This window comes from Vipera ursinii (assembly GCF_947247035.1).
Source record: "Vipera ursinii genome assembly, chromosome: 3".
NCBI classification, from domain to species: Eukaryota; Metazoa; Chordata; class Lepidosauria; order Squamata; family Viperidae; genus Vipera; species Vipera ursinii.
The window spans coordinates 56,115,870-56,133,341 of NC_139516.1; the positions used below are offsets into that span (position 1 = coordinate 56,115,870).

The following is a 17,472-nucleotide window of genomic DNA, read 5'->3' on the forward strand; positions in this document are numbered from 1 at the left end:
TTCTTCACTGTGCTAGGTAGCACTAAAAGCTGAGATTGGGATATTGTTGCCAACCTCAGATACACAGACATTTTCATAATCATAATTCATCTGTTATCAAATTCAGATAGTAGTGAAAATCAGAACAGGAGGTTGAGCTAGATGACCTCTGTGATCTCTTCCAACTCTGTTATTCTAACAGAAAAAAAGAGAGACAGAGGAAAGGCTTTTAAGCTGTTCCATGCTGGAAATTGAGATAATCCGTTTTAAAACTATATTTTATTTGTTGCTAAACTGGTAAGAGATGTTTAACTACATTTGGCATTTGCAGCATTCTTAACGATAATTGTGTATGCACAAACTCCTATTTTCAGTATGAAGGTTGCAGATTCTAATTCGGTTATTTCCCCCCCAGCCATCTGCCCTGAACACAGCCTCTCTCCTGGGTTTTGAAGTTGCATTTCAACCACATCTGCAAAAATATTGATTGAGACTATTTTAATAACATTTTAAAATGCAGTTGTTGTGCTCGGACAGTATTTTTTTTTTTTGTATTCTGTTTCCCCAAAAAGAAAGAAATGTGGTTCCTCAATGACTTGAAACTGCTACTTGTCTTCGCATGTCGTCTCTTGCACCAGGCGGTGAAATGCATTATTGAATAGTGCCCAGAAGGTGATTAATTGCATTTGACACACGCCAACTCCTTGCCTCCACACTGGATAATTGCATTGTCAACTATTCAGCAAAGTGGCAGGTGACACTGTTGCCAAATTGATTGTCTTAGCATTGAAACTCCTAAGACTGTCAGCTTTCCAATCGATAGCGTTTACACAAGACACCGTGACTGCATCTGTAACTAATTTCAGTTTGAAACTGGCAAGACAGTGAGCTGCCCCTATTTTCTGGCTTCATGTATTTAGTCACTTGTTTCCTTTACTTGTACTGCAGAGTTTATCTCAACTCACTGCCACTTCTTGGAAAGTGAGTTCTTTTTTTTTTATTATTCTAGCATAACAGGTAACAAAATCAGTGATACCTGCTGCTGACTGAAAAACAGAAAGTATTACTCCAGTCAGTTGCTTAATTAGTTGATTAATTACTACTTTCCTTTCATCTTCGTGACTTTGATGACATTTAGTTTACAGTGAGTATAAAAGCTTGTTTTATGAAATGGACCCAAGCAAGTTTGAATGCATTGTTTTGTGAGCAGAGCCTACGAGCAAAGCCTAGTGCTACTGTTGGGGGTCTGTAAACCAAGACACTGCTTTGGATTGCTTACCAAGTTTCTGTTTCATGCTCTGCTGCTTTAGAAAAATCCTCCTCTCAGCTTTTCTATCCTCTCTATTATTGAAAGAATTGCAGTGCAACCTGATCTCTGTCAGTGATGCTTATTGATCCAGTGATGTGACCCTCTTTAGTAATTCAAGATTACTCTAATTCCATCTTTCCTTTCCCCTCCCCCCATTTTTTTTCTCATGGGAAGACTGAGACGACACCATGGAAATTACACCAGTAGCTTTTGCTTGCAAAATTCCTTTATGATGATAGTCTGCTCCAGAAAAAGCACAAAAATGTTTGAGTGTCTGTGGATAAATATTAGATTGGGACAGGACTGGAAAAATTGCCATTGCATTTTGGATATGGGATTCTCTTTTCAGATGCACCAAAGTGGGATGGAAGCACAAAGGAGCCTTATGTCTTCCTGTTACCAAAGCTCTGAGATTTAGCTTAGAGGAACTATCCAGTATTGAGGATTTATCTACCTTTTCTTTTAAATGTTTAGATCCAGTCTAGCAGTTGCTAGGAAAAAGTGACTGTCTCTCTCTGGTTGTTGATTTTTAGTGCTGCCATCAGTGTGACTAATGTAACTCTTGCTTACCTGATCATTTATACGTAACATGTAATTTACTTCAAACCTGATCACAAATTATTTTCCCTTTGCTTTTCCCCCTAAACTGCATCCATATTACCACATGTTCTTGTTCTAGCTTGTTTCTTCAACAACTGAAAACTCACATAAATTGTTGCCAGGTATTGGGCCCAATAAATGGATGTGAGTCCCAACAGCACTAGAGCAATTTTATTCATTTTTTTAATTATTTTTCTTAGAATAAGAGGGGAAAATATCTTTCTCACAGGAACTAGAAGGTTGACAATTTGGATGAAGAAAATACCCACATACAAACCTAACGAAGTCATTAAATCAAATTTCTTTAGGACTACCCCAAAATGCACTCTTTAATGCAGTCTTCAGGCATGAAGCAAACATGCCCAGTATTGAGATCCAGACCTGGACCAAGTTTTTAATTTCAGGGCTCAGAATCTTATTTGGCCTTACAGGCTCAATGCTCTGCTATTATCAGACAACCACCAATCTTTTTGGTACTGTACCTATATAGAAGGACTTGGCAGATTTGGTTTCTCTCCTGAAAATTTAAGCCAGTGAAGGTGGAGAAAGCCATATCAATAGTAAAAGAAAGAATTAGGGGTATTGATTACCAAAATAATATCACCATGCTCCTGAATTCTGTCACCAAGTGTTAGATATCTGCAAGCCCCACTACCTGTGAGGTATCTATACAATTTAACTTTAAATAAATGCTGATGGGCCTTTTCCAGAACCCACTTTAGTAACCTCCGTTCAACACTCTGACAGGAAGATTTGATGGGATTCCTTATTTACACAGATCCTATCAAACAGGTAGAAACTCTTGCTCATTGTCCTCATACCGAATACTTTTTATGATGTTGCAGGACATAGGTTCTCCCCAGTCATCTACAGTTCAGGTCACACTGATAAATTTTATATTTACTACTTTTTAAAGTATTCTGACTATATTCACGTATCAGGTGGCCAAATATCTTTATCAAGTTATGCAACTGGGCATATCGTAATTAGCTATATTTTTTATGTTATGGTCTTAGTGTTGTTTTTTCCCCCCAGATGGTGATTGTCTTTTTCTACTGTAAAGGCTAGTCAAAGATCATCATAATAAAGATACTGAGGAAAATGGGTGTTGCTCAAATTGCTATTACAGACTTCTAGGAAAACAGCAAAATCAACTGTTTAAAGGGGGGGAAGGCTTTAACAGAATACTCTTTTCATCCATATTGTGTAAACTCTACCTAAATGGTAAAGTCTCATTTTATTTTTGATAGTTGAAATTTTTCACGCTATCCAGTTAAAAAGTAAAACCGGATAGAGTTATTGATAAGGAAAGAACTGCTTAATATCCCTTATGCTGCCTGGGAGAGTGATAGTCAGAAATATAAACTTCAGTCAGCATTGGTTAATTTTTGTGGCAGGCTTGACCTTATACTTTACTTACAGATTTTTGCCATTTATAACGGTTGGTTTGCCTTTTTAAAAAAGTTACCTTTAAGTGGCAATTAGCAACAATATCCACAAATGATAACTACTTAAACACAGGTAGATATTAGCACCAAATTCAGTATAAAATCAGGTTGAGCAGTTCTGGAATACCTGGAGGGTGAAGAGTTGACCCCTAACAATCCAGATGGTTGCTGTCTGAAGCTAATACATGCTACATATAGGACATATTAACCAGCAGCTTTTTTTTTTTGCTGTTGTCAGTTGGACAAATAGGAGATTTGTCACTTTGGTTTATAAATGTTTTAGCTAAGAAAATAATTAGGTGCTTTAATTTTATTCAGTTTTAAAATTAGATTATGAGTTGCTGGCACAAATAACCCAACTAAGGATACAATTGGTATCTTCACCTTTCTGTCTTTTGTCTTGTGACTGATTGCAAAAGAACTTGATTTTTCATTGGCATTATTTGTGTTGTTTGCTCTCCAAAATGAAGTCTAATCCATATGCCATTTGCTCTGTAAGCCTAACTATGCAAGATGCATTATTTCTTTTATTTCCTGCTACCATCTGCTTCTGAATATAGTACAGATACAGGTACTGTTCCAATAAAAAGTACAGGATTTTGTGAGAGCTTTGGGTGGAGAGTTTACCTTTTAAATGAAGCTTTTACTACCGGTAAATATGCAACTCATTTAAGGGGGAAAGTTGCACAAATATGGAGATTACTTCCTGGGACATTATATGAGGCTTTTTACCATATCTTGCAATTAGATTCATGCTGGCTAAAGTAAATGAAAAAAAACTAACATCTTAAATTGTAAACAGTAACAGTAGTTTAAAAAAACTTCCCTTTTTTAGAAAAAGGAAGGGAAAAAAAGATTGCTGTAAGAGGCTGACTGCTCTAATTATCTTTGTTAATGATTAATATATTTTTAACCCAGCATATTAATAGTAACAGATATCATAAACTATTGATTCCCCTCTCTTTTAGCTTATAAATCTCATGGCCATTCTCTAATTCTTGAGTAGCCTTTATAACAGAGAGTAGGTCAGTGTCTCCTATTCACTATTCCCAAGCTTTAGTAACACTTGAGTCATACTTTGTAGCTTGCCCACTCATACATCATAGACGTGCAAGGAGATACCAGCAAAAAATAAATATTTACAAATGAGGAAAGAATCGTTTTAATGGGCTTTTAGAGAAATTGTCCCTTAAGTTGTGTGCAATAGAGTCACTTTGTAGGGGAGATGGGTGGCGTAGAAATTTCATAAATAAAATAAAAATAAATAGGCCTCCATACTTTTTGTAAAGTACCTGCATTTATATATCAGCAGAAATAGTTATTGTTTTGAACTCCTAAAAATATTTGGTATTAACTCATTTTTTTGGTGCCAGGGTTAGCTGCTTCAAAATCAGACTGAGCAGAGCTGTGAGCACAGTGCTGGAAGGCAGCTGTACTCTCAGAGTAAGTCATCCTGATTTGTACATTCTGACTGATGAGGGAGAGTTTGTCTCCCAAACTGTCACAGGGTTTATAGAAGTGCCACTCAATACTGGTGCTGGAATTGCTTGTCGAGCAATTGACTACAAGAACAATGGGGATCAGAAGCAATGGTCACTTTGTTTTTCTTGGTTTAATAGGCCCAGAATCGGGCCTGAGTACTCATACTTGTTTGCTTGGACCTTGAAAGAGGCATTTTGGATTAAAGAGGACAGAGAATCAGGTTCTTTAGTTCATTGGATTGGTTTTATTAGTAAGGATGAGTCATATACAGGTAGAACCTTGTAAACTGGAAACATAAAGTAGTAAACATGTTTTTCTTGTGTAAATGACCTGGGTTTTAATAGCTAGAATGCAGCATATTTATGTTTACATTATGTTTCTGTGCCCCTACAGTTCCAAGAACTCATGACAGTTTGCAACCAAACCTTTAAATAAAACAACAAAAATTAAAATTAAATTAAAATTATTATTCCTATCCTTATTCTTAGGCACCCTGAACGGTCATTTGAAGTTAAAACTTCAATAATATAATTCAATAATAATACAATGGAAATTATCTTGTTTTCTGTTTTAGCTTTGAGTTTGCTTAAGCTGCTGCTTGGCCATATTAGTTTTGGAAGGTTTTGTCCTGCATTTATGCTGTGTGCTCTCATTATTTCTATTTGGAGAGTGGTTACCTAAGATGGCATAGTATGAAGAATTTAAAATGAAAAAATTACAGAAAGATTTGCCAGGCGAGCAATTGGTTTGTGCTTAAAAATTGTAAGCCGCCCTGAGTCTTCGGAGAAGGGCGGGATATAAATGGGATTTTTTTAAAAAATCAATATGTACATTCTGTTTGATGGTGACTATACATTAAATTAAGGCTACTTTGTACAATATTGTAGAGCATGCCTGTTTCCGGAAACAGAAAACAAACATGTTTCTTTTTGAAAATACTTTTGTACAACTTGTAGCTGTACAGGACAAATAAAATTTGGCTTCCAAACTGGCTAATGTAAAACAGTACCTAAGTTGTACAAGACGGGCATGTCAGCTGTACAATCTCGTGAGATATGTTCAATATGTGTAAACAATTTGGTTCACTGGGGGGAATCTCATTGGTTTGGTGGTGAATGCATCTCATGTATGCGTGTTTTATCATCACATCTAGAAGGCAGAACAAATTTTGCTGGATAGATATTTTTTAAAAATTTGTTCCTGAATTTGTGATTGGGATTCCCCATATTATATTGTCATTTACCATATACTTTGACAATAAATTTATTTTATCCATGTATACTATATCCTGCATACTATGCTCCTTTTACTCTGGATTTAATAAAATATATCATCTAATTTGGTGATGAGATGGGACAAGTGACGAGCAGTTCAGATTAAGGCAGGATACAAATAAATACAATTTATGAAGAAAAGTCAACATTCAGTTTTACATAGCAGTCCATCAAGCATGTATTATTATTATTATTATTATTATTATTATTATTATTATTATTATTATTATTATTATTAGAAGACCACATAGGAGCTGTGACTAGGGGGGCCTTCGCCCAGGTTCGCCTGGTGCGCCAGTTGCGGCCCTATCTTAGCCGGGATGATTTGTGCACGGTCACTCATGCGCTCGTGTCCTCTCGTCTGGACTACTGCAACGCTCTCTACATGGGGCTGCCCTTGAGGACCACCCGGAAGCTCCAACTGGTACAGAATGCAGCCGCGAGAGTGGTGTTGGGAGTCTCCCGATACTCCCACGTTACACCTCTGCTCCGTGAGCTGCATTGGTTGCCAGTTGTCTTCCGGGTGAGATTCAAGGTACTGGTAACGGTGTTTAAAGCCCTCCATGGCATGGGGCCGGAGTACCTCAGGGAACATCTGCTGCCGGCATCAAGCTCCCTGCGCCTTGTGCGTTCCCACAGAGAGGGCCTCCTCAGGGTGCCACCGATCAGAGAATGTCGATTGGTGGCCCCCAGGGGGAGATCCTTCTCTGTGGGCGCTCCGGAGCTGTGGAATCAGCTACCGGTAGAGCTCCGGATGGCGCCCGATCTTCGCTCCTTTTGTCGCGATCTCAAGACATTTTTGTTTGTACAAGCTGGCCTAGCCTGATGGGGATCGGTGGGGTTGTTTTATTTTTGGTCTTTTAATTTTATCTCGGGGTTTTTTAGAATTGTACTTTTATTGTTTTTAATTAGGGCAATTGTTTAATCTCCTTTTAATGTTTGTATTTGCTATTTTACTCTGCCCTGTGAACCGCCCTGAGTCCTCAGGGAGAAGGGCGGTATATAAATGTTATTAAATTAAAATTAAATTAAATTATTATTATTATTATTATTATTTTACTTTCTGTATATCAACATTAGAATACTAGGATTTCTTTTGCATAGGACAATGTTTTTCACTCCATCCATTTTAACTGGAAGTTCTATACATTTATTTTCTCTTGCTTGCCACAATAGTTCTCATAAATCATAAACTGCTTGCTTTTGGCTTGAATATACTTTTTCTGCTGTTATGCACTGCAGTTCGCAGTTCAGTTTATTTCTGACAATTGTCATCCCTCACAGAGCCCCGCTGCCCCTCCAAAATAATTAATCTGAATATCAAAAGAACAATGAAATCCTCTCTAAATTCCTTTTTATAAGTCAAAATGTAAAATAATCTTTTTTAAAAAAAATTCTAAAGAATTTTTGCCATTATATTACACATAGCAAAACCAAGAAATATGCGTCCATAACTACAGTAAGCCTGGAGGGAAATACTTACTACAAACCTGTATAAATGAGATTGCTGTCTTTGTCCACAATAGTCTTTACCCAGACTAAAAATTGTGCTTCCTTCTTTCCTTCCCAGATGATTACTTTGTATTTCTTTGTTAGTTATATCCTTCAATGATGTTCTCTACGCATTTTCTTGTTCTCTAGGATCCGGGTTTGTCATGTGCAGTGGCAAAGAGAATCCAGACAGTGATGCTGACCTTGATGTGGATGGTGATGACACATTGGAATATGGAAAACCACAGTATCATTTTCTAGAGATGCTAAACTCCTAGCAGGTGGCTTTGTCTTTGCCAGTACCTTGCTTTCTAGAAGTTCCAAGATTATAGCTCTGTTAGAGAAGAGTTCAGAAACAAAAAATTTTACATACTGATTAACCTTATTTTCCAGTAATTCCCTGGTAACACCAGTGGCATTCACATGCTGCTCCTTTTGAAAAAAGATGCTATTCTCAAATATTCTCTTTTGATACCTCATAATTACATTGGTTCAAATGTGGTATAATTGGTAGTTAGGTAAAGAACAGAGAGACACCCTCCCCTTCCCCCCAAGAATCAAGTCCACCCATCGCCTTGATAATTCACTGTGGGGACTTCAAGCAGTCACAGTCCTTCGCTCAGTACAGTTTATTTCACAGATATGCTATTGTGGAGAAATATTGCAAGAGGGAATATTATGTACTTTGGGGGGAAGGGTGGGATATTAAATCTTATCGGAGACTTAATAAATATGTGAATTGTAATTGCACATCTCATGTTACAAAGGGTACTTGACCTAAAATAAACATTGAAGAGAAGTCCAGAAATGGTAAAATTAGTATCAGGCTGCATTCTCCTTAACGCTACATTCTTAGGTACACTGAAGCAGATATCATTCCATGCACTGGGGAAGAACCAGGTGAAGCCAAAGAGAGAGAGGCACTCCGAGGTGCAGTCCTAAAGTAAGTAGGCTTTCTTTTGAAATGCAGTGTTACATCGTAGAAGAATTTGCTTTGTTGTGCTGGGAATTGGTGAGAATGCATTCAAAGCCAATACTTTCTTAGTTCTTAATACAATCCAAAACCAAGACAAAGAGAATACAGGCACATACTAAACAAACACTTAGGTAGTTACGGTAAATGGCAAATTTGACTATCTTGGTGCATGTAAGCATATCACTTGACTGAGAAAATTTTCCTTGGTGTTCTGTTATTTGGGACATTCAGTTCTGAGTAAAAGTTCTACATTTTTCCATTAGAAAGTTCAATAGATTGGTATACAGTTAGTCCTTGACCTACAAGTTTTTCTTTCAGCAACCATTTGAATTTACAGCAGTGCTGAATGAATAGTGGTTATAGCCAGTTTTGCACTTAACAACTGGTTGCAGAGTCCTGCAGTCATATGATCTCTATTTGCAATCTTCCCTGCCAGCTTCCCCAGAACGTCAGTGGGGAAACTAGCAGAGAAGGTTGCAAGGCATTGAGGTAAGTCACTCACGCACCCTCCCTGAACCATTCTATGTTCATGCTGCACATCCTCACTTTCACTCACCACATCTCCCATGTCTTCCTCCCCAACCCACAACACACTTCTTACACACTTTCCTCAACCCTGCACCACACCCTTGTGCACTCCCATGAATCCTCCCCAAATATCAAAGCACCTCCCTTCACATCCTTCTCAATCCACCCCATGCCTCAGGTACCCCCGTGTACCAGACCTGCACATAAACCCCTCTCAAACTCCTCAACTTGTGCCTCTTGCACGCTTCATTGCTCATTACCTCACCCAGCAGAAATCATTCACTCCCGGCCACCCTGGGACTTGTAACTTCCTGCCAGCTTCCCCACTGACTTTCTGGGAAACTGGCAGGATGTTACCATGCCTAAAAACTACAGGATTCAATTAATGATGACAATTATGACTATAGGGATTGCTGTGGCTAAGCAGTGCATTCCACTTTACAACTACATCACTTAGTGGTAGAAATGTCAGTCTCAGTTGCTGTCATAAGTCAAGGACTACCTGTAAGCCTTGGTGGAGCAGTGGGCTAATGCCTCCTTAAGTAACACCAGCTGCCTGCAATTAGTGCAGGTTCGCATCCCACCAGGCTCAAGGTTGACTCAGCCTTCCATCCTTCCGAGGTAGGTAAAATGAGGACCCAGATTGTTGGGGGCAATAAGCTGACTTTGTAATAATGCCGCTTAATAAGCAGGTATATACATAGAATGAAGGCTATTGCTAAGCACATTGTGCTTTAGATTGTAAGCCGCCCTGAGTCTTCGGAGAAGGGTGGGATATAAATGGGATTAAAAAAAAATACTTTGCCTGTTTATTACAGCCATGAAATTAGGAGTCTAAAATGTAGGTGTCCAGCAACAAATTAATTCCTAAACTCTGCTGAAGATGTTACCTAGCCTGGTAACGAAACGTTTGGAAACCAGCTCACAAGCTCGGAGAACACACCTTCACCCTCAAGAACTGCATAATGTTTGAATAAATAGAACAAAATGGCATAAATATTTTGTATGTGAATGAGCAAAGGAAAAGGCCTGGGAGCATCATGGAAAAAGCTGGAATGCTGCATTTTGATTGTTACATTTTACAGTTGTATTTGTAGATAACACCAAGTCAGGATTTGCCTTGCTTACAACTTTATGGTTATTCCTAGTTAGTTTCACCGTATTTTTTTTCTATTACCTGTATTTTGAGTGACAGGACAAAAGACAATTCAGGAACAAACTATAAGTCTGGGTTAACTGTTAAAACAAGCCAGGTTTATAAATGGATTTTAACTGCAGTTTGCTTTTTTAAACAATCCTTAGGATAGATTTGCATTTTACATTAAATCAAAAAGTGGCTTAGCACTAAATGAAAACCAGACCAATAAGACAAATGAACTGTTCAAGGATTTGTCCCATTGAATGCTCAGAATTTAAATACTTTTAATTTTATTTAGATTAGCGTGAAAAAAGTAGAGATTTAGTTTTCACAATATCAAAAACCTATGCAGATCTTCCTTTGTTTTCTGTTCCATACTTTAAAATCATAAGATTTGAATGTATATATTTCTAAGATGAAAGCAAATGCTGTTTCTATAGAAATAAATACTTTCCAATCTGGCTAAGACTTCTAATTGGCAGTTAGTGAAGAAAGAGTGCAGTAATGCAAATTTATTTACTTCTAAATTAGTTTGAGAAATATAAATGCTGGGGGGGGGGTTGTTCAAAAATGCTTCTTGCCTTTGCCATCTATATATTTATTTAGGCATATTTTAAGCCCTTGGATTTCAAAATAATTTACAGTCTCCATCCCCAAAACATGAAACAATAGTCTACTATATTATATCAAGAAAGAATGGCAAACAAAAATTCTTTAATAAAAGAAATGTTATGCTATGTACACAGTTGATGGTCCAGTTCAGATGTAGTATGTCAAAAAATTCTTTAACATAGTCTTATTATTGGCAGTGTCTATGTTGATGCATGCTATCAGTTGCTCTCACTTGGCATTCTCCTGTCACTAGGAACAACTAAACCAGATATACCGTATTAATTTAGCAGTATTTTTAAATTGCAATACCTAGCTTGGTTCTTAGATGATGATGAAGATGATGATGTTTTAAACTTGTATGCTGTCCAAACTTTTTTTTTTTTATTAAAAAAGTTTTAACATACAATTTTTCCCCAAAAAATCCCCCCTCCCCCTCCCTTCTCCCTCCCCCCCTTCCTCCCCCCCCGACTTCCCAGAGCTAAATACAAGGTATATATAAAAAAAAAACAATCATAAACAACCATATACTACCAACCATAAACTCTAAAATCTATCACTCTCTAACTTATATAGGATAAAACAAACCTTAGTAATATTAAATATGTATAAAAAAAACTAAAATAAAAAAAGAGAAAAAGGAAAAAAGACTTATTAAAAATACTACATGAAACTTCTAACCCTATACTTATTCTAGATGAACTCAATCCATTTTCTCCTTTCCATAATATAGCGTTCTTGCAAATAATCTTTCAAATAAACCGAAACTATCAAAAGTCTTATTGCCATAATTAAATTCAACATCAACTTTGTGTCCAAAACTGTAACATCTGTAATTATTCCCAACAAAACAAAAAAAGAAAAAAGTTTCGGACAAAACTTTAACCTCTGTTTAAAAATCTTCTGTATGTTCCACCAAACTTTTATCCAAAAAGCCTTAACCATTTTTACAAGTCCACCATATATAAAAATATATTACGTCTTCATCACCGCACCTCCAACATTTAGGCTAATAATTCAAATACATACTTAGCTTTTTAAAATCTAATTACCATCCATAAAACATTTTATAAGAATTCTCTCTTAAATTTCAAACTTATATAAATTTTACATTCCTTTTACATTCCTCAGCCAAATCTTTTCCCACCTCCCACTACTTGGCTGTAAGTACGTTGTGAAAGTTCCATAGACTTCTGCTGATCTTATTCTTTAATCTTTTTTGATCGTTTTAAAGCAGCACGCGTCACCCTCTGTTCTCTAAGATCATCCAAAAGAGTTATAACTTGATCTCCTCCAACACCATTCTCCTCTGTCTGTCCATCATCAGCCTCTTGATGTTCTCCTTCTCCAGATCCGTTTGCAGCTTCCAACAGTGTTAATGGGGTTGCTTTTAAAACATTATTGTAAAAATCACGCGCTTGCATCACAGTAACCAAACGGTACCTTTTACCTTCATACATCACCGTCAGCCCAGCTGGAATCTCCCATCTGAACCTTATATCTCGTTGCTTGAGCTCTTGCACAAGAAATGTAAAATCCTTCCTTCTCTTTAAAATCTTTGGAGGAATTTCTTTTAGAACCAAAACTTCTTGATCAGCAATCACAACTTTAGTATCATAGGCAGCTTGTACAAATTCATCTCTAATTTCCCTTTTTGCAAAATAAACCACCACATCTCTAGGCAATTTTCTCTGTTTAGCAATCCATGAGTTCACACGAAACACTTTATCCATGCCTCCTTTTATTTCAGATGCTGGCTGATTCAATACCACTTCAAGAGCCTCAGAAACCAGCTGCTTTAGATCTTCCTTAATATTCTCCTTTAAACCTCTGATTCTAATAGCAAACTGCATCTGGAAATATTGAGCAAGACTGAATTCTCTATCCATTTTGGCTCTTAAATCTTCATTCTCCAATACTTTTGCTTCTAATATGGCATTCTTTTGAGTCAGATCTTCCACTTTTTCCTCCAAATCTTCCACACATTCAGCCACTTTATACACTGAAGACAAAATGTCTACCTTCATCACACTGAGCTTCTGTTCCATCCTCTCCTCCATTCTCTTTTCTAACTTCTCCAATTTCTCCTCCATCTGTGCAAATTTATCATTCATTGATTCCAAAATTACCTGAGTATGTTTTCCAAGAGCATCTTGTAAGTCCTTCAATGTCAATACATCAGGAGGATGCAATGCCTGCAATGATGATTGTTGCACCGGAGAGGTTCCAGCACTCCGAAGAGTTTTAGAGGGAGGTTTAGCCGCCATCTTTTACTTTCAATTGTGACGCACTTTCACTTTAAATTTAAAAAGTCCATCAAGCTCGAGAGTAAAATAAAATAATCCTCTTCACCATCTCCTCTTGTACCGCTCTGCCTGCTCTTTTTATTCCATAGTCCTTCCTTCAGGGAGGGGTGGTCGCAGACGCCTGGCTCTGCTCCAAGAAATCAGGAGCAGAGGCGCTGGCCAGCTGGGAGCAACCCAGGCTACGGGGGAGTTCAATCCTTCAGCCGCCCAAGCTACAAGCTCAGGCGGCTCCGGAGAACTCAACCCCTACCTGGGGCCTCACCCCCTCCTCTTCTCCCGAGGAGGGGGCTTCAATTTCGCCCGAACAGCTGATCGGCGCTGTTTCGGGCGAAAATCACTCAGCTGAGCCGCGGGCAGCCCGGGAAGGCTGTCTCCGGCGCCGCGCAGCCACCGGAAGCCCGCTGTCCAAACTTTCAATGTCTCTGGGTGGAGAACAGTAGCAAGTAATCCTGGTTTTTATGTTATATTAAATAGAATACCACAACTCTCCAAATAGCTCATGCTGAGCCTTCAGAATGTTTTAAAACATTAAAAATGTGTGAAACTTGCAAAATCTGTCAGTTTTACATAAAATCTTACAAGATTTCAGGCAAGAATACATAGACCTAATCAGATTTCAGCCATTTGAATATTTTACTGCAGTCTGAAAAGGATAAAGATCTTAGTTTATTTAGTATCCCATTGGTAGAAAAAGCTAAACACTAGTGATTACACAGTAAGTTTGCTTAATAAAATAAATAAATAAATAAATTTCTAACAAGTCAGATGTATAGCTACTTAAGTATAAGCTAAACCGGGCCTCTAGCCTACACAGTTTATGATCTACAAACCATTAACAAATTTATAATAGAGTATATAGGTAAAATTCAGTTTTCTGTTTAATAATTTTCAGGTGGTCTTTAATGGAGTTGAGGTGCTTTGTCAGTCATAGCATGTTTCATCCCTACAGCCCAAGATATGTGATGCAATAATTTAAAAACAATAAAATTGGCTACATAAACATTAAAAACAGTGGTGCTAAACCTCAGCCATTAAGAAACAGAAAACATTGTAGAGTAAAAATAATCAACTTCTCACTTCATTGAGGTAAAAGTTTCACTTTCAGGAATCATTAAAAAAAACTACATACTATTAAAGCTTAACATGCCCATGGAACTTTTCAAAGTAGCACTTCATAATTTTTGTATTAATATAATAAGAAAGTGGGAGGGAAGAGATGTGTGATATCAAATTACTTAGATCAAATATAGTACCTCAAATTGCTCCCAATATGAAATGAGTTCAGATGTTGGTGCATAGGTGTTACCTGCACTGAGTAGCCTCCCTTCACCCAAGCAACAATATGCATTCATTAGAACAGGGGTATCAAACTCACCAAGTCACATGACGTGTTGCAATGTATCACAATTTTTTCCCCCCTGCCAGAGCTGGGGTAAGCGTGGCTTCCATGATTAATATTAGTTAAGAAAATAAGAATGTCTAAACCAGACATGTCAAACTCGCGATATCATGTGACATCGCACAACATATTGGGACTGTTTTGCCATTGCCAGCAATGGGATGGGCACGGCTTCCACCTGGTGCGTCAGGCCCGCGGACCGGCAGTTTGACACCCCTGGTCTAAACTATATTAAGAGATGAAAATTCATGTTTTCAGTATCTACAGAAGACCAAACTGACAGTAGTCAAGTTCCAGTTCTGTCAAGAAACTGCAACACAGCCGTAAAAAATTTACAATAAACATTTAAATTGTTAAATGGAAATAACTATTTTGTCAACTTGTAATGATTAGAATGTAAAGCATTTGCCAATTCTAAAATCCTAAATCATGATAAATCCTAGATATGTATGGTTGAGGTCTTTTTTTTTTCCTGTAACAAATATTTCACTGCTATCTTGCTTCTTTCAGTGGTGGCACTCCTAGTACCCGAATAACACCAGAATTCTCTAAATGGGCAAGTGATGGTGAGTATAAAATGTAGCAGACTGCTTATTGGCCTAGTAGATGCTTAAGAGACTGAAGATGAATATTTTAGAGTGCATTTTTGGGAGGTCACAATTTTGACAAGATACAGTTTTCCTTTGTATACAGCATGGGTGTCATGTGACATGTCGCAACGTATCATGACTTTTTTTGCATTGCCGGAGCTGGGGGTGGGCACGGCCTCCGTATGATGCAACTAGCCCATGGGCCGGCAGTTTGACAGCCCTGGTATACAGTATAATCCATTCATTTTATGGACATGGTGATGAATGCATTAGAACAGACATGTCAAACTCGCGACGTCTCGGAGCTTTTTCCTCATTGCCGGCAATGGGGTGGGCGCAGTTTCCTTGTGACGCATCTGGCCCACAGGCCAGCAGTTTGACATCCCTGTATTAGAACAACCAAACCTTAAGTAAAATCATGGAGTCAGCTTGGAGGGATATTTTATCATACATATTCTGCCTTCAGCATATTCAACATCAGATAAAGATCTTTGAATATGCTAAGTTTTCACCTATTTAATACATTTTTTTAAATTTGGCTGGTTATCTTTTTATTTCACTTACCTTTTTAAATGCATCTTATTCTAATTTCTGTTGGCTGGGAACGATTGCTCTTCTGAAAAGTAGGTTACAGGTTTTTAACACAATCTTTTTAGAATTGAAGTATGCCTATTTAATAGTGTAAACTATGAAACCCAAAACAATGTTAATTTTTATACTTGTTCAATACCTATACTTGAACAAAATAATATATGTGCATGAAGTCTAAATGAAGAAAGTAATGTCGAAATGCAGTTCTCTTTCTCTGATGTTGGCTTTCTGGAGGTCATTCTTAAATTCTAATTTGTGTAAGAATAATTAAGCCTGTGATCTCTATATATTTTTCGGTTTTCTTCAACAGCAGCCATTATGGTTAATTGTGAAAGCTGGTAGTCCAAGGCTTCTAAAGATTACCAGCTTGTCTCATTCCGGAATTTATTTGAGGATATTTAAAATTAGCACTCAGTTTCATTATTGTGTGATTAGCATTCTTGTGTGTTTTTTTACAAGGTATTTAAATTTTTAGAAGGAGGCTTTTACTCATGCTGTGGTTTGATATGTATTTGAATAAACTTTCTTTATTGATTGAGTTCTTCCCCCTCTTCATAGAAATGCCATCAACAAGTAACGGGGAAGGTAGTAAACAAGAGCTTGCGCAAAAGACTTGCAAGAACAGTGACATAGAGAAGTAAGTATGAATTGTCTGTGTATATATTTGATGGTAACAGGTGCAACATTACAGAAGATGCCTTGCAGTTTATCACTATCCAAAACTCAGGCCTAGATTTTTTCCCCCCAAGTAAAACCACATAGCTTTTAAAGCTGGCACTCTCATAGCTGAAAATCAAAGGTTTTCTTTCGTATCCCTTTGTTTTTTTAGCCTTTATAGGAATTCCATATCTGTAGAAAGATAAAAATCCATTTTGGTATATTGGCTCTAAAAGATGATTTTATGTTTCATTTCTAGATCCTCAGTGTAGTTTCCGAGGCTTTAGAGGGATGATAGCAAATCTTATCCTTGTGTTAAATTCTCTATGGTATCAAAACGCTGCCCTTTTCTTTCCCCCTGGGATGTGTTATTTTTCAAAAGACTTACTCGTTATGCCCTTTCTCCAGAATAGAATTAGATTATCTTAACCTTCATTTCCACTGGGAATGAGTAACATGAGACAGATCATTTTGCTCTACAAAGAGTGGTGACAAACCAAAAGAGGGGTTCAGAGCAATGCACAATGCTGTCCCATCTTCTTACAATCAGGCAGGGCCACATAAAGTGATATTTAAGCTTTATTTCTTGTGAGTTCTGGGTATAATGTAGATTGCATTGAAATCTTCAGCAGAGAAATACTTAAAAGACTAAATTGCTCATTAAGTGACATAGAATAATACAGGTGCACCAGGTCTTTTTAGCTGTGCATACTATGTAAAATGTGACCAGGTTCACACAGATAGGTCATTTTTAAAAACATTCCTCTGAAAGAAGAAAAATATCATGGCAAATGTGTGTAAAGTCTTTTGAGGCTGTATCGTGCACTAATACATTGTTTGTAGTGATGATATGCGTTGTCTGGGTAGTTATAACAATTGAGAAGATTACCGTAGGGTAGTCTGGTATATATGCACATTTTAATCATGGAAAAGCATATTGGAATGCCTTTGCAGGAACAGAACATTCTGCAGCAAGCTAGTAATACTGTCTTTTACGTTGGGCAAGTATAGTCTTCTGTGGTTTGAGTATTGTACTGAACTTGTAAGTGGTGTGTAGGGGCCACACTCCAAAATCAAGGGGTTAGTGAATGTTAA

At 37.4% G+C, this 17,472-nt stretch overlaps 1 protein-coding gene across 4 annotated transcripts in view; it reads left to right on the top strand.

Annotated features, from left to right (window-relative positions):
* Positions 1 to 17,472, top strand: part of RNF220 (ring finger protein 220) — a gene marked incomplete at its 5' end in the record, with an annotated part of 335,258 nt that overhangs the window by 280,794 nt on the left and 36,992 nt on the right. For all 4 annotated transcript variants that reach the window (XM_083358456.1, XM_083358453.1, XM_083358454.1 and 1 more), the window contains 4 exons: positions 7,734 to 7,830; positions 8,440 to 8,526; positions 15,050 to 15,105; positions 16,279 to 16,357. In XM_083358456.1, coding sequence (XP_083214582.1) covers positions 7,734 to 7,830; positions 8,440 to 8,526; positions 15,050 to 15,105; positions 16,279 to 16,357 — 319 coding nt within the window. The remainder of the gene's footprint in view (positions 1 to 7,733; positions 7,831 to 8,439; positions 8,527 to 15,049; positions 15,106 to 16,278; positions 16,358 to 17,472) is intronic.